The following is an 18180-nucleotide window of genomic DNA, read 5'->3' as shown; positions in this document are numbered from 1 at the left end:
TTGGGAGGATCTATTAATGGGTTCTTGGAGTCTGTTCGAAGGTTCACATAAGATTCAAGTGTACATTTCGCTTGCTAGGAGTAAAGTGAAAGAATTGAGAGTAAAGGGCAGATGCATGTGTTTCATTGATGTTTGGAATAGTTGATGGTGGCAACATGTGGGTGAAATTGGAGACCGGATGAGCAGATGAAAGCCAAGGATCAGGTCTCCTAGGTATACCGAAGAAATATCCGTAAGCAGCCTTTCTGTGTTAAATAGCCAGTGGCTGTTTTAATATACAAGTGCAAAACTACTTGGAGTAAGCCACAGACCAGCAAGACTTTAGAAGAGGCAGAAAGCATGCCAGCCTAGCGATTCACAAACATGATATAATAAAATGACAACTGCTAAACATCCTATTTTATCTAGTTTATTACGGAAAAGCAAATAAATTCCGTTGCCGACAATCGCTACAGAAAATGTATTGTACAAGCACAATTTAAGTTAATCATACTTTATTGTAGGCGTTGCACCAACCCTCAGCGTACCTCTTCATTTGGTGGTGTTCCTCTAAGATCGTGGCCCATTGACTGGTTCTTTGAGAAGTGCCAGCTAGGCATCCTCAAAGAAATTGTGAATAACATTATGGAATTTCTGATATTCTCCAGCATGTAGTGTTTCTTGGATAGCATAGTAGAGATTGATTATATTTTCGGGGCGGGTCAAAGAGATGGAGCACAAGGGTATCGACTGAAAAAAATTAACTTAATTTGCAGCAGCAATTTTGTTAATTAATTTCTGCAAGTTTCTCCCTGCAGCTTGAATTACAATGAGAGAACACGCTTTGTATGTTGATTGTTGGAAGAATTACATGAATGCTTTGCTTGCAGTTTTCTCCAACTCCATAAATCAATTATTCCCCACACTTTCTTTTTTGCTTCCTCAAACCAAGTACTGACCTCATTCCAGAAAGGGCTGTAATGCTAGTGGAAAGTTGTAATACCCACCTGTGGTAGACCACCTGCAAGTAAACAAGGGCAAATATCTTTACAACGGAAAAGTCATGCGTCGGGTTATCATGGATGGTAAAATGATCTCCAGCACAGAAACACATGACATCGGAAATTAGTGGCATGCAACAAAGTTAATACAAAATTCCCTTCAGCAACTACAGCAATGTGAATTGCGCTTTTCGTTTTGTTCACCAAAATGTATTGTGCTCAAAATGACACCTACTGGTAATTAGCACCCGCAGTATTCACCATCTGCTGTAATCTGCTACTAGTAGTAGCCGTCTACCAGAAAATGATTTCACTGTGGCCCTAACTGCTGCGAGTAGAGCAGAATCGTATCACTGCTTTTGGAATGAGGTCCTAAATGTGTTACCTTTATGTTCAGTAATTAGTAAATGTTTGCAACAAGCTCTTGCATGGATTGCATACATGTGAAAGAGCCTGGGCCATGTTCTGCAATGCTCACTTATCCACCAAATACTGCTGTGTCACAAATGTTAAAACGCTCATAACAAATTCTGCCTGTAGCAAATTCTTTGTCAAATTGTAGACAACTGTCACCATTTAAGGCCTCACTAGGAGCATGGGGCTAACATTAAACATCTGCTATTTTAAATACCTGCGATTTTAAGAGATGTAGGTCTTTACTTCGCCATATGTTCACTTTGTCACATTTACCTCTGCATACTGTCTTCCACTTCCTCCACCATTCACTTCGTCATTACCCCCTGTAACCCCACTTCTTTGCTTTCCCCTACCCCCTTGAGCCCAACCCTAACCTTACAGCTAACCGTACCATATCCATTGCTTCCTTGACAATGGGAAGATGAAGAGGAAGTAAAGTAAGAAGTAAAAGCATGAAGAAGTAAATGTCTGACAAAGTGAATATAGAAGAATAGCAAAGCAAATGGGAGATACCAGTGTTAACTTACAACCTAACCATGAGATGGGATCTTATGTGATATATATGGCACGTGATTCACAGAAACTATTGCATGGGGTAAATAAGCAATGGCTACTATTGAACATCCTTCCCAAGTCATGTCCTATTGCACACATTAATAACCATATTCTCACCATTACTGATGGTTTGTGCACAGTGGCTCATACTGTCAAGTGCTAAATTACCCTTTACTCTATCACCAAGGATTTAATACAATCCTAAAAGTTGTTTACATTGCACAAACATTGGTAGTTCTAAAGATTCATGAACTCCAAGAGGGTATACTACTAACTTAAAATGCTTGACGTTGCAACCATCCACTTCAGCTTCTCCCCTCTGGGCGAGTTTCAAAGTTTGCAATGCAGTGAATCGTATTGGAGTATGGTTGTGTCTGTGTTCCACAAAGGAAAATTATGGTCTATCCATCTGATAGTGGCCTTTCTCTACATAGTAAATCCCACACGCAATATATTGTGCAAACTGCAATGTGAGCTGCGAATGGCATAGATGTTGCCTGTTAAAAGGAAATATGATACCCTTAATCACATTTTTAGATTTTTGAAAATTGGGGCAAACAAAAGGCACTTGTTTCTTGGTTGCTAACATTGCTGTGTTTCTTAGGGCATTGTGTCAGGTTTTAAACAACATACTCAAGTTTGCAAAACCTTTGCCCGACATTACAATCTTTGTAATGTTGGGACGTTTTCAAATACTTTGCAGTTACAAGTGCTCTCTGTTCCGGATAAGTTATCATTTGCGCCAGTGCAACATTATTTGCGTATGTCAGTTTGAAAGGGGCTGTCCTGGAAACTGGCAGAAGAGTATCGAAGAATCTTGTGTACCGTAGACAGCTCGGCTTACCACATTATGATCACCATCTGGCTTTTCTAGCCCTCAAGCCTTTCATTTTAGCCCTCAAGTCTTTGATCTAGTTAATGTTGCTGACCCTTATTACTGACCATCTAAAGCACGACTACTTCTAAATGAATCTACCAGGCCGCAGAGTCCTTGGCTTATCATTCTCCCTTTTCTTGCTATCCAATACTCATTTCACCATATATTACTTCTAAGCAATCCACAGCAGAGCAGGCATTCATTTTCTGTGCTCCTACTATAACCAATGACAATTTCATTTAAGGTCCTTGGCTTCCACCGTCTCAGGGCAGAACCTTCTCCTTGAGTTTAATCTCATGTTTAGTGCGATTCAGCATACAGATAAAAAGCAAAAAGTAACCACAAGCAAAACACAATCCAATGGGAAGATCAGGAGAACAGACATCAGTGTGTTTAATGCAAGTATTTGCGGCAGAAAAACAATATGGATTATTCATCCACATCTGTGATTACTTTTCCCTTGCAAAGCCCTACAGTTTATACAATTCCACGTAAAACAATTTGGAATTAGCGTGTTCCTCTGTTCATTCCAGGTATGATCAACTAGACATCTTCCTTGACATTCATAAGCTGCAGTAATTCGTTGGTGAGTTCGTAACGTTTATCGTTCCACTGGAAATGCGTTGGCGGTTTTCCGGGGCCCCCGCTATATTCAAAAAAGGGGCTAAGTTCAAAGGCGAGAGCCGACTTCACCAGCCCGACACCGCCCGTTTTCTCTGGGGCCGGGTGGTAAACACGTCCATTCTTTGGCAACATGACCAGCTTCTCTGGTTCAAACTTCACCACCAGCCGGTCTCCTCCACCACAAAAAGAGAGGCATTCACTTTCGGGGTCTCCGTTACGGATGAGATCTGTGAAGACGATAGGTCGGTCGTCACAGCGGAGGAAGTTACGCTCCCGGCCACAGGGCGAGATATAGGGGAATTCATCTTCGTATCGACCAGACTGATTCTTCTTCACTTGACGGAAGAAAAAAACAAGAAACTGCTGATCTGGAAAGGAAACGGGAAAAGAGAAGACACGATTAGGATGAATCTCTTATAAGATCTGGATTTAATCAAAACTAAATGTATTTGACGCAAAATGCCATAGATAAGTCAAAGATCAGTGACTCTCACAAATGACCCCTCAGAATATGGCTCTCATGCTACTATGCTAGACGAAACCAGCACGCAAATGCAGCATAGAGCTATTATTGGATCCAGACTCTGCCTTGAGGTGCTCCTTCCATCCTCAATGGGGAGCGATAAACATACAAGCGCTTTTCACCATGAATCGAGATTTGACCACAGTTATCGGTAATCTAGAGGAAAGCAAAAAACCTATGTACATACACGGGATTTCTATTGCATGAACCTAGCTAGAAAGGAACAGAGCAATGTATGAACAGGCACTGACAAAGCCAACAGTATTTGATGGTGTGTAGGCTTGGGATAGGCATTTTCCAGGCACTGCCACTTTCTGATCATAGGATGGGAATATCTGGCAAATGGTGCTAGTAGTTGGGAGTAGGTATTCGGTCTTCATGGAAAGTTTCCTGGGCTGCCTCTTAAAAAGGCCCCTCAGGAAACACTGCCTAACAGACCGCACCCGAAGATGAAGCAGCAAATCATGGGCAATAGCGTGGGGTCAGGTAAACGTGGGGGGAAACTGGGGGGCCAGTGGGTTCAGGGGAGTGGCGCAAAAGGGGGTTTAACGGTGAAATCCCCCAATGCAATGAAAATCCCACATTTTGGAGGCCTCTCTGGGACGGCCAAAAGAGAACAGTCTTTTGGAGGCGTGGCCTCCATTAGGCGGGATTAGAACAGATCCTGGGCATATTATGACAGTGCCTGGCAAATGCCTATCTAATGCCTTTACAAGAGACAACATTTTACTTTTCCAATATTGGTTTGTAGCAGGAATTCATTGCAACAAACAGATGCAGTGACACACATATTGTTTATTAATGAAATGGTTGAAGGCACCGTTGGTTAAGACATCATTTTCATTACACCAGACAAGGCTTTACAGCTGCAGTTACACCACTACTTTTCAGAGAACGTCTTAGAAATACCATTGGCCTCCCCATAAAAGCACAGAAGTAGCTTAATGAAATCACAAGTGCTTATGTTTTGGGCCGGGAGGGGCTGGCAGCAGTTGGGAATGGTCTTGGGGGCTAGTATGGCCATGGGAAGTCACTGAGAGGATAAAAAGAAAAAGCTGAACAACCACAGGCTGTGCATCCCGCCCACATACCCCATCGCTCTGCCATCTTTCCTTCCTCCGTGAGTAGTGGTGGGGGGGGAGGTGCCATCAGGGGGGTGACCCATAGATAACAAGGTGCAGTTAAATTCCTAGTAGGCTCAGTTCCAATGCAAATCCTCTACTCGGTAAAATGAACAGCATTAAGAAATGGTCCATTACTGGGGCCTGGTGGGGAAACATGGCACCTGCAGACCCGCGCCCCTGCCTGCATCCCCTGGGGTGGAGGAGAACTGCCACTGCCCTTTGATAGCTTTGACAACCCAGCCAGAGGATTCACACACCCACAACCTGCACCCTTGCCACCTGCAGGCAGAAGTGCACGACACGTTACCAGTGTAACATACCACACCTATAGGTCATAGAAAAGAACAGATGACCGATCACTGGAACAAAGGCCACGGGAGCAGTCAGGGACCCGTCCTCCGCTCTTCGGCGAAGCGGGCTCGGGGCATTTATTCTCACACTGCCGTAACTGCCAAACACACCGTAAACATCCTCTAAACACTACAACATTGTCTTTACTTCAAGATGGCCGCAGGGTGCTTTAAAAGGAAACTGACAGCAAAAGGCCATGAATGGAAAACGATGCATTAATCATAACCACGCGCATTGCTCCAGGCAGCTTCCATTGCATTGCTGTTTAGCTCATCATTCTGCGCCATTATAGAATGCATGCTTTTGTCTAAAGGAAAATGCCCACTCTAATATTGGTGTTATATAGAAAATGCATGAATCGGAGCCGCGCAGTCGCCTGGGAATGTGCAGGAGTTCACCGCCGGTCTGTTGCATCTGGAAGGGACTGGTGCGCACATCTGGAAGGGAAGGGTGCGCACTTGATATGTGCTGGCTACTGCGCAGGCTGACTTTCAGACGGTAAAATCAACCCTAACAGGGCGCGCGCGCCGGCTGCTGCGAGCGCCGCTGCTCCCTCTGGGGGCCATTGCAACGCAGTTTATTTGAGGGGACAGGAGTGCAGCGTGAAGGACAAAAAACAAACAAACGGGAATATGCGAAGTGGCAGCCATGCCGCCGGCGTGTGTGACTAACCCAGCAGGCAAGGGCAGGAGGGCAGGAGGGCAGGAGCGCAGACACGGCGCGAATCCTGAAATACTCCGGAGCACGCCCCTCGCCCCCCTGCACAGTGACCTGCAGGTGTCAGAACTTCTGCAGACAGCTGGTGTAACCGTCACCTCGGCTACAGGGTTACCTGGGGTTACCTCAGAAGGGTGAAAGGCTGAGGAGCTACCCTTTCTGGGATGTGAACCTATTCATCTTTGATGGCCTTCTTTGGAGGAACAATGCAATGCAGAAGTTCATTGCAGCTCCTATCTAGGCCCTTGTGATGCATGCACAGTTCTGAGATGAGAAAGATCGGAGATTATGCAGCAGCATGGTGTGCTAGTTAGGTGAGCTCACTAATGGGGTCACATCTTGACATTTGAGGCCAGAGAAAGAGAGGAATCCAGAGTCACGCTCAGGGACAACCTGTTTGTGGTGGTACTGATCGAGCATGAAATGGTGACACTTGAGAGCATGCAGACTGTGCTCCTTTACTTATAGGAGTAGTGACCAGCTCCAATGCTGCAAGAAACACTAGGACCACGGTTAAGCACATACACACCATTCCTGCTTTGGGAGCATCATAAGCAGATTGCTTCTAGTGCTGTGGCTCCAATCATTTAAAAAAGCGCAGACAAGTTCAGTAGCTACCCAACAATCTGGATTGTTGCAGTACGGTCTTCATGACAATTCACCAATGCTACCCTGTGGTGAAGTGATCCAATTAGCCATATTGACCTGGGTATAGCATTCGCAGGTCCACAACAGCAGCTGCCTGCCGTAAAAGCATAGCCGGGCATAGATAAATCCCTTTGGAATAAACAAACCAGAAAAAGTTGCATGTCCCATAATTCCCCTAGTGAACAAAACTAAAACCCAGACGTGCTTACAGACGCCCCCACCTCTCACCCCCCTCCGAGTGGAAGAAATTCCATAGAACAGGGTATCTAACCCATGCTCGTGTCAGTAGAAGGGCTCCCACACTCCTTTGTACTTTTGAAAAACCCAGACTGGATCCAGCGAGTGGAATTTTGGACCTGGGAGGAGCCCCAGTCCGGTCACCTAGGCCAGGAGGACGGCAGGAAAGCATGTCCTTGGGGAAGATGTTGGTTAACAAACCTACAGCAAAGGGACTACATCTCTTATAATCCTTTGCTCCTAACAGAGGAAAACCCAGACCAGACCATCAAAATGTGTTTACAGATTTGTAATCAGAAAGATAAGGGGGGAGGAGGGGATACTGGGGCAACCCTTGGGAGTGTCTTCCACCACCTCCCCAAAAGGGGCAGTCTTGGGGAACACATAACCCACAGTGGCAGCGGGATGCCCAGTCCTCACCTGCACCGGTAATGGGCACACAGAGACCCACTACCTTCCCACACTACGGGAAACAGTGGGGAGCAGAGAACTCGCCTCTCAAGGGAAACAATCGCCTGCAGATGCGGCCTCCATTTAAAGCAAGGCCAAGGATATGGGCACTACACCAAACCCCCACCCCACAGGAGTAATGCCCAATACATGCCCTCTGCTGTATGACACACAAGGTCACCAAAACAACATTCAGAGAGGGGCACTCCCCAGCCCTAGACAGGGGAACAAAACGGCAGCTCCTGCCCCACCAGCAACAATCACAGACTGAAGTGGGACCAAGATGGCAGCTTCCCCATTTAAAGAATTCCCCCATAAACTCTGGTTTACAAAGCACCCCTCTGGCCAATCAGCTGGAAGCTAGTCAGTGCAAGCACTAAAAAAGAGCCAGCTCCCAAGACGAGAGTAGAAGTGAGATTTTGAAGGCGAGTTGTAGTGTTAAGAGGAATATTACTGGAGCAGAGAGGAAGGTTGCTGGGCCGGGTGTAAGACCTGGAGTGGAGACCGGAGGAGACAGAAAAACAGTCAAATACAGAAAAGGAAGTGCAGATCAAGCCATGGGTGACCTGGGAACCAAAGCTGGCCCTGAAATAATGTGATTTATTATCAGCCAATTATGTATCGACGTCGGAAAGATGAAGGGTACAGTTGACCCTGCCAGGATTTAGACTTGCACACTACAGGCTCAACAAAGATGCTTGGGATTAACAATTAATTCACTGTGTCATCTTCCTAACGTATTGGCCATCCACGTCAAGACCGTATACATAAAAAGGGATTACAGGATTAAGAAAGCCCCACATGGTGTGCCCTCTCCTGCGAAATACAAGTGGTACCAACAGTACGACTGCAACACAGACAGTGCTCTGTGGTCCCACACATAACACAGTGCCTGAACGGACAGTCTGAAACTGCACTCAGGCAAGGCCTGGTCTAAGAGGAGTTGACAAAGGAACCATTTAAGTGAGCAGTAACAACTGTATTATCACATTAGAAGAAGGAGAACTAGTGTGCTTTAAATGTACATTGAACTATATGGACAGTTATGTTTTTGAATTGACAGCAATGTGTTTCAATGGGCAAGGACTCGGAGCTATCCTCAACTCGCAAATCAAACCCCTCAGATCCACCAAGTCTCCTTGGCCCCCACCTTTGCCCTGTGTTTGCTCCTTGATCAGCTCTAATGGAACCCTCCAGTTGCAACCCATTCTTCATGACACCTGTCCTCCTGTAATTACCATTCCATTGTTTTGCAGACTTCCTTGGCATCTGGAAGAGGAGGAGTATGCCCTGTAGGCACATCTTGCATGCCTGGATGTTTTGAGTAATTTTTGGATTTACATCATTTTAATCCCAGTTTCACTATTTTCATATTTTCACCAGCTTTCCAGCCATATACTTTGTTAGTGGTGAAAATGTATAGTTATTGCAACCTGACCCCAAGTTTGTTACTTGTTGAATCCTCCCATTACCCCTGTTCCAAGCCATGAAAAGCAGAGTCAAGCCATGGTTTGACACACCTATCTTGCCCCTTCCCATAGGAGCCGGCTGCTGAGCTAGGCATTGCCCTGAGGCCTTGTTGCTGAGTGTTTTGCCCCGTTTCCTGTCCTATCCTGCACCCAGAGTGGATTGCTGTTGTGGGCACTCAGCGGTGTTAGCTGTGTGCCCTGAGGAGCTGCAGGCCATCTCAGACAGCGAGAGCTGCTCTAGCTCCAAAGCCCGAGAAGATGCACAAAACTGCCACTGATGCTGCGCTCCAGCCCCGGTGACTGTGAGGAGAAGGAAGGTTGTCGCAGCTGCCCTTTGCTGCACCTTACCGGCTGCCGTGTCCGAAGCCGGGAAGGTGCAAGAAAAGGTCTCTCTAGCTATCCCACCAGCCCTAGACCCCCTATGATAACCTCTGGCTGAACCTGCCAGGAATACCGCAGCCTTTGACCCAGCCAGTCCCCCGTTCAGATGATTCCATGAGGTCTCTGAAAGACCGTGTAAACAAGTGAAGTGATTGTAAATAGGTCATAGGTGGGAGCATCAATATTCAAGTTCTACCTTAATGAGAAGAAGTTACTCACTCATCCCCCGCTTTTGGAAGTGTGTGCAGTTAATCAGATCCCCATTATAGCTACTCTTGGGTCTGTATATTTTGAAGTTTGGCTTTCCTCGTGTGAGATATATATATATATATATATATATATATATATATATATATATCAGTTTTGAAAAAATACAGTGTGCTGTTCTAAGAATTATTTTGTGTGTGAAGTCGTAACTCAACCTGTGTGGCTTTACCAGAGGAAGGTGATTCAGAGTTCCTGTTGAAGATAAAGTGTACAGTTTTTCATTTGGAGTGTTTCAGTCGTCTCTGTACACAGAATATCCCAGGCATATGTCTGCATTTATTCCACCTGTGTAATATTCCACTCGATTTAAAGTTGCCTACACGGATCTGTGTAAATACGACTTTCATATCATATCATCTCATCCATGTCAGTAAGCCGCTATTACTATACTTGTCGTGCATCACTCGATCCTTTGTATTTACCTTGCATGTTATTCGACCATGCTATATATTATTTGCATTTACTTTGCATCTCATCTTGACAATTCTTTTTTACTAAAACTAAGTTCCGCCTGGCACCCTTAGTGTCAGTAATCATTGCCCTGGGGTTGTAGACACTTGGTTGCACATTCACTCTCTCCTTTCCTCGCTCCATTATGAATGTGTTCATTTGCTGCAGTTATTTTGCATTGGCTCTTCATTGCCCATTGTATTACCGGTTGTGCTCCGAGGTCTCCAGGGACCCAGTCCACCTCTCACTCTCCTCCAGGTGTCCCAGTTGGGGAGATTTGAACAGTCGTGATCCCATCCACACTGTTGATTGGAACCCAAGACCTTTGAGCAGTTCACCTAGTTTTCATTCAGTGACAGTTCTGTGGAGCCACTTGCCAGCAAGGACCTTGGTTGGTCCTGGCCCTCACGCAAGTAATCTGCATCTTTTACATAAACTTCCGTTACAGTCACAATCCATATATCCATTTATTCTAAGTATTCTACACAACAGAAGTCATGTGTGGTGCTCAGTTTGGAAAGAAAAAGAGAATGTTCCCATAGTATTGCCTTTCAAAGCACTGGAGGAAGTCCTTGTACTGCTAAGTATTGTTTTGTACGGATCTGCAGAAAGAAGCACATTATAAAGTGTTTACAGAGATTATATAGGCGTATTCGAAATATCTTGATATCAGTTTTTCCTAGGAATTTCTATCTCCATGGTAACTGAGCTCCCAGGTATATGTGAAATACCATTCATTAAGTAGTGAGGAAGTACCAACAGGACAGAGTCTGCAGTTGGAAATTAGACCTGTGCAAAGCCTAAGGTTCCTCCTATACACCCAATGTGCCCAGTGGCCACTTTGGCGAAGGGCAGTCCCCAGGCACCTTCCCAATTTGCCCAATGCTCAAGTGTCCTTCCATAGCCCATTGTCTGCCACAGGGCTTCACAGTCCTAGCCCTCACCTCACCCACCCTGTGTAGAGCAATGGAAATGACATGTGAATACTTAAAAGAATGAAGATGCAACTGAAGTAACAAAGTAAACATATATAAGAAATCATATATACTAAGAAGAGATGCAGTAGATGTACATATGTAGAAATGCAAGGTAGATGAGATACATAGAAGCTTGCTGCAGTAGAAAATATAAGATAGGTAAAGCAGTCATGATAAGAAAATGGACATCGACTCTATTAACAGTAAGCCAAAAGACCAAGGCTGCAAAGCTGAAAGACGCTAGAATAGAGCTATGTGCAAGAACAAGAAATATTTGATTGGCTCAGAAGCATGGATCTCAAAGCAAGAAGCAATTGCAAGACAGGAAAAGAGTTGAAGAGGATAAGCTATGTACGTAGGACATATTTTCTCTAGGATTAAGCAAAAGAGTGAACATTTGCAAGTGCCAAGTATTGAGCAATCAAAGATGCAGAAGCATATACAAGACGGAGCAACCAAGTCTCCAGAGGTCAAGAGGAGCAATAGCACACAGTATAATTGAATCAAATAAAAGGACAGGATGGACCAGAAACATGGTCTCATCACATGTGGTACAAGACCAGAAAACAAGGCCTATTCATTAAGCTCAAGACGAAGATAGCAATATACCGTCACTCCCTTTAAAGTTCAGAGGAAGAGACCAGTCATTAAAGTCTACTATAAAGAAGAAGCCTTGGCTTAGGGTCTAACTGATGAGGGATGGTAGGCTAATTGACCACGTGGGCAGTTGTCCGACGTTGTTCCCTGCACGTTTTGCTTATGTGCTGCTAATAAGACAAGTGTCCAAGGTTGGGAGAGAATGCCAACCAATCATAAGGGCCTATTGTGATGCCAACCAATCATAAGGGCCTATTGAGAGGTCTAATTCGCTAGTCCCCGGGGATCTCTCATCCAGGTAGCCAGGTCACGGCCATCGCTTTTAGATCCAGTTCGTGAGTGTGGACCAATGCGTGAGGATCACTTTGATGGGTCTTCGGAGAGTGGAAGTGAGACACCGGAAGGCGAGATGTGGTATTCACTTCCCTATAACACCTTTTCCCCATCCTACCAGGTAGGATACTTAGGAACTCCCCCGCCCCCTTTTCCCGACACAAACAATTTCTCATGGACAGCTCACTGTGAGAGAAAGTGGACAAACACCCGTGCCGTATACCCGATATGTCCTAACACAATGGTCAGGCAGAGCCAAGCAAATACTGATCATTACACACACTTGACTTCCATCACATTTCCCCACACGGATAAAAGGCAGAGCACGAAAGCACACACTGAGCAAGGCAAATCACATGAGCAAGCAGCAGTTCCAAGAAGGCAGCTTAAAAGGAGGAGAAAGACGGCAGGACGGAGAGGGTTACAAGGGGGGGAAGTGCCCTTGACCTTTTCAGAGAAGAACAAGTTACTCTCTTGCCTGGTAACGTTCTTTCGATGGGATGGTCCGACGACGTATTCCATATCTATGACAGTAATCACCCCAGCTGTGCCTTTTCTGAAAATTTTCAGCCTCTGCGTCCTGCGTCGATGACGTCGATGCGGCGTCCTCGAGGACCTGCTCCGACGGCCGACATCACCCGGTGATAAGTAGGACGCGCGACGCCCGTAGCCTCAGTTGTAGTTTTTTCCCAGAACGTGTGCCACCAGTCTTCTGCCAGTCTGACACACAAAGCCCTGCGGAAACGTAAGCTGCAATCGCATAAGAAATTCTGTAGCGGGGAAGGTAGGGAGGGAGCGATATGGAATACGTCATCGGACCATCCCATCAGTAGAACGTTACCAGGTAAGAGAGTAACTTGTTCTTCAAGGGGATTGGGTCCTCCCACGTATTCCATATCTATGACAGACTCCCAAAGCAGTACCAATGCAAGGAGGTGGGAAAAGAATTTAGAAAACAGAAATTTTGCATGCCCAGTCAAATTGCGGAGTAAAGGACCACCTTGCCAAAGGCCAGATCCTGCCCCCGGATGGAATCGAGGGAATAGTGATGTACAAAAGTATGTACCGAAGCCCAGGTGGCTGCATCACAGATGTTGCGAATAGGAACACCACTCTGCAGGGTTGTAGAGGCAGCCATACCCCTGGTAGAATGGGCCCGTAAGCCGACCGGGGGGTCCTTACCCGCCAAGCGGTAACACTCAGAGATAGCCAAAATAATCCAGTGAGATAGTCTGTTTCGTCACAGCCTGTCCCAAACTCTTTCCAGCGTAACCAATAAAGAGCTGATCGTCCACTCTGACCCGGGACATGCGTGAAATATAAAAGCTTAACGCTCTCCTAGGATCAAGCCTATAGAGCCTCTCCTCTTCCTTACCAGGATGTGGAGGAGGATAAAATGCCGGAAGAACAACCTTCTGGCCTAAATGAAATTCTGACACCACCTTCGGAAGAAAAGAAGGACGAACTCTAAGGACAACCCTGTCCTTATGAAACACAGTGAAGGGTGGTTTAACTGAAAGTGCCTGTAACTCACTCACTCTGCGAGCGGAAGTGACCGCAACTAAAAATACAGTTTTCAGAGTTAACAGTCTCAAAGGGCATGAATGCAAAGGCTCAAACGGAGCACCCATCAGAAACTGGAGAACAAGGTTCAAATCCCAACCGGGCACCTCAAAAGGTGACGGAGGGAACACATTAGTGAGCCCTTTCAGAAAATGCGAAATTAAAGGAATTTTAAAATAGGAACACTCTTCAGACGAGCGCTTAAATATGGACAGCGCCGCCAGGTAACCTTTAATGTTACCGACTTGAAGGCCCCTGTGGGCCAAAGAAAGCAAAAAAGACAGAACCATGGGAATTTCACATGCAAAAGGATCCACATTCTTAACCCTGCACCAGTCGCAGAACTTACTCCAACGGCAACGGTACAGGGACTTTGTTGCGGGCCTTCGGGCCGAAAGCAACACCTCCATCACGTTTTGAGGGAGGTCCCAATCCTTATAACTCAACCTTTCAGAAACCAAGCGTGAAGGTTGAGGGTCCTGACCTCTGGATGGAGAACCTGACCCCCCTCCCATGAGAGCAGATCGTCTCGGTAGGGAAGACGACCTGGAGGACAGATGGACAAGTCGAGAAGGTTGGGTACCACGTCCTCTGGGCCCACACCGGAGCAATGAGGATCATCCGGGAACCGAACCTCAGTAACCTCCGCAGTACTTGCGGGTTGACGGGGACTGGAGGAAACGCGTACAGCAGTGGGAATGACCACTCCACCACAAACGCGTCTACTAAGGCTCAGTTTGGAGGAAATTCCTGCAAGCAGAACCTCTCGCACTTCCGGTTGACACTCGAGGCGAAGAGATCCACTTGACGGGTCCCCCAAAGGGCGAAGATCTCCAGGAGAATCTCCTGAGCCAACTCCCACTCGTGAGAGATTGCACTCTGCCTGCTCAGAGCGTCCGCCGTCTCGTTTTCGTCTCCTGCCAGATAAACTGCCGAGATCGAAACTTCCTGCTGGATTGCCCAGAACCAGAGCTGCATCGCCTCCCTGCACAGAGGAAGTGACTCTGCCCCCCCCCCTTTTTGTTGAGGTAGTGCATGGCCACCGTGTTGTCCGTCAGGATCAGGTCATTCTTTCCTCACACAGTCGGCAGAAAAGCCTTCAGGGCTAGCCTGACAGCCCTCAGCTCCAACAGATTGATATGGAGTCTGGACTCTGACGGAGACCAACAACCGCGGACCGTCAACTCGTTGGCATGAGCTCCCCATCCCGTGAGGGATGCGCCCGTCACGATCGTCACCTCCGGCCAGGGCAGCCAAAATGGAGCCCCCCTCATCAGATTGCCTTCGTCGGCCCACCACAGAAGGTCCTGGGCGACCGAAGACGGCACCTGTACCGGGTCCGACATCCTGCCGGAGGACTGAGACCACTGGAGCTTGAGTGCCCATTTCAAAGATCTCATCCGCAACCTGGCCTCTGGCACCAGAAGAATGCAGGATGCCATGAGGCCGAGCAGTCTCAAGAACTTGAACGCTGGGAGAGTCTGGGCTGGGAGAGTCTGGGCAAGTTGAAACTTGTGCACCATCTGCTGAATGTGATGAGCCCTCATCTGGGGAGGAAAACACTGCCCCAGGGACGTGTCGAGCACTGCTCCGATGTACTGGAGCCTCTGAGATGGTGTCAAATGGGACTTCTTTAAGTTGAGGGAGAAGCCGAGCTTGTGGAGGGAGTGGCATGTGATTGACAGATGATCTAGGACTTGCTTGGGAGAGTGTGCCCTGTTCAACCAATCGTCCAGGTAGGGGTAGACGTGAATCCCCCCCCTTTCCTGGGGTGCGCTGCCACCACTACCATGAGCTTGGTGAAGACCCTCGGGGCAGAGGTCAATCCGAACGGCAGGACCCGACACTGAAAGTGCGAGTCGCCAACCGCAAACCTCAGGTACTTCTTGTGCTTTGGATGGATTGGCACATGAAAATAAGCGTCCTTGAGGTCGAGACACCAACCAGTCCTGAAGTTGAAGGGCATGGAGGACTTGAGAGAGAGTAACCATCTTGAACTTGTCCTTCCTGAGGAGTTTGTTCAAACCGTGCAAGTCCATGATGGGTCTCAATCCCCCGACTTTCTTGGAAATCAAAAAATAAGTGGAATACCATCCCTTGTTCCTCTCCGCTACGGGCACCAGTTCTATGGCGCTTTTCTCCAGCAGGGATTGAATTTCCTGCGCAAGGAGCGGATCCAGACTCTTCAAAGAGAGATTCCCCGGTGGATTGTTTTGAGGCCTCTGCCGGAAAGGAAGACAGTAACCGTGGGTTATGATCTCCAGAACCCACACATCTGAAGTAATGGCGCGCCACTCTGCAAGATGCTGCACCAGCCTTCCCCCAACCGGCGAACCATGGGACATGGCCTCATGACTGAGCTGAAGCGGCTGCGGCGTTGCCCGAGGGCAAAGAGGCAACAGCCCAAACGGCCTTGGCACCTCGAGTACCTTGTTTTCCACCTCGGGCACTCCTACGGTGGCCCCTTTGACTGGCAGCGCCTCTCGCTTTACCAAAGGATGAGTAATAACGAAAGGAACCTCCCCTCCATTGCTGTCCCTTAGGACGAAAAGGCGGAGGTTGTCGAACTGCAGCGCCCAACGACTTCGCTGCAGCTTTGGAGGTCTGCAACCTCTCAAGGCTCTCGTCAGCCTTGCTGCCAAAAAGATGTTCCCCGTCAAAGGGCATGTTGAGGAGCCGGGCCGGCACATCAGGAGCAAACCCCGACTTCCGCAACCACACAAACCTGCGTATCACGGTGCTCGCTGCCATGGACCGGCTGACGCAATCTGCCATGTCCAAACCCGACTGAACGGCCTCACACATAGCATCCTTGCCATCCTGAACCATGGCAAGGAAACCATCCCGTTCATCCCCTTCGGGAATATGTTCAGCCGCCAAGGAAGCACAGTTCCACAGAGTGTGCGTGAAACGAGACAAGGCACAAATGGAGTTGGCCGCCTGAAGCGCCATACCCCCTGCAGAAAACACTTTCTTCGCCCAGCCGTCAAAACGCTTGTCGTCCCTATCAGGAGGGATGGTAGGGTACGACGCCTGCTTTGCCGGGGCCGTAGCCGCCTGCACCACCAAACTCTCCGGAGTGAGTGCTTGGACAAGTAGCAGGGGTCACTACTGGCTGGGCGGTATTTTCGCGGCAAAGACTTGCTCACTGCCGGGAGACTCTCCGGAGCAGTCCAAGCCGCTGCCATCCTTTTTTGCAGAGCCATATGGAATGGCAGTACCGGGTCAGTTGGTGGACCAATGTCGAGGATATCCGTAAGGTCATCCTGAACAAACTCCCCTGGGGGATCAGACCATCCCAAGTACTCAGAGACCTGTGACATAAGTCGCCGGTACGAAGAATCGGCATAAGTGCCAGGCTCAGGCCTACAAAACTCCACCTCCGGAGAGGTGTCCAGCCCACTAGCATCATGCAGGGACTGCCTCAGGTCCTCAAACTGGCTATGGCCTGAGAGAATCTCGTCAGGCACCATGCCATCATCAGAGCCGTCATCCACCTCTGAAATGAATTCCAGATGGCGGTAAGAAGGCACAGAACTGGAACCAAAGCCATGCTTGACCTTGGCCAGAGCCTTCCTAGGTGGTTCCCCCGAGCCACGGAGTACCCCCGCCGACACAGCCCCGAAAGGCGTTGAGGGAATCGGCACTGACGTCGAGAGAATCGGCGTCGACGACAGATGCAGCGCAGATAGCATCGACGGCATCGACACAGGCCTCGAAAGCGGAGCCCCGAGCGTGTCCCTCAACATCCTGGGCGCCGACGGCATCGACTACTTCCCCGGAGGCGGAGCCTCGAGAGAATCCATCGACGACCTCGGCGCCACAGGCGTCGATGTCTTCCTCGAAGACTTCACAGGTTCATGTGTCTCGAGCGCATCGAGGACCGGGACCTGGACTGGGCATGCTGAGAACGATTCCTCTTGTCCGAGCGGGACCTTTCCCGCGAATCGTGACGACCAACCGAGCCCGAAGGCGTCTCTCGGCTGATCACGACCGACCCCACTCGGAGGCGCGGACGGACCAGTGCCCTGCGATTCGAGAATCGCCAACATTTTCTTCGCAAAGGAAGCCCATTCCTCCGGTGTCGCATGCTTGGTGGGGTAAGCGACCCGCCGACGGGTGCAGTCCTCGGATGTGGACGGGGAAGGCGACCGTTGACGGCGCTTCCGGGAGTGCCTCGAAGAGGCAGAGGAGTGGCGAGACCGACTCCGGGACCGAGACCCACTGGACTTCTGACGATGATGCGGAGAGTCGCCCCTCGAGTCGTCCGTCGAAAGCCCCGCAAACCTCGACTTCAGGGGCTTGGACACCTTACCTACTGATAACAACCTCTTGCGCTCCCACAAGGCTTTCGACGTGAGCGACTGGCAGTCGACACAGTCATCCGTGTCATGGGCCTCCCCGAGGCACCATAGGCAGGCGTTGTGCGAGTCCGTGACCGACATATTGGACCCACAGTCCCCGCACTTCTTAAAGCATGGACGCGGTGTGGAAGACGAGGTAGACATCTTCACGAAGAAATCGTACACAAACAGGTTCAAAGAACTGAGATGAACAACAGAAACCCCAAAGAGTCGAGGCGTACCGAGATTCACGAAGCGAACACATTCGCAGAAAAAACGGAACTGAGGCTACGGGCG

The 18180-nt window shown here is 48.4% G+C and overlaps 1 protein-coding gene across 2 annotated transcripts in view; it reads right to left on the bottom strand.

Annotated features, from left to right (window-relative positions):
- Positions 1-393: 393 nt before the first annotated feature.
- C5QH8orf82 (chromosome 5q C8orf82 homolog) overlaps positions 394-18180 on the bottom strand; it is a 348224-nt gene continuing 330437 nt past the window's right edge. Inside the window, exon 2 of one of the 2 annotated variants that reach the window (XM_069621773.1) lies at positions 394-3821. In XM_069621773.1, the coding sequence (XP_069477874.1) occupies positions 3373-3821 (449 nt within the window). In that variant the 3' untranslated portion in view covers positions 394-3372. The remainder of the gene's footprint in view (positions 3822-18180) is intronic. The other variant, XM_069621772.1, reaches the window with a different exon arrangement.

The sequence above is a fragment of the Ambystoma mexicanum genome, chromosome 5q, assembly GCF_040938575.1.
Source record: "Ambystoma mexicanum isolate Mex_15411 chromosome 5q, UKY_AmexF1_1, whole genome shotgun sequence".
Taxonomy (NCBI): Eukaryota; Metazoa; Chordata; class Amphibia; order Caudata; family Ambystomatidae; genus Ambystoma; species Ambystoma mexicanum.
Note: the sequence above shows the minus strand (reverse complement) of the source record. Positions and strands in the feature narration are given on the sequence as shown.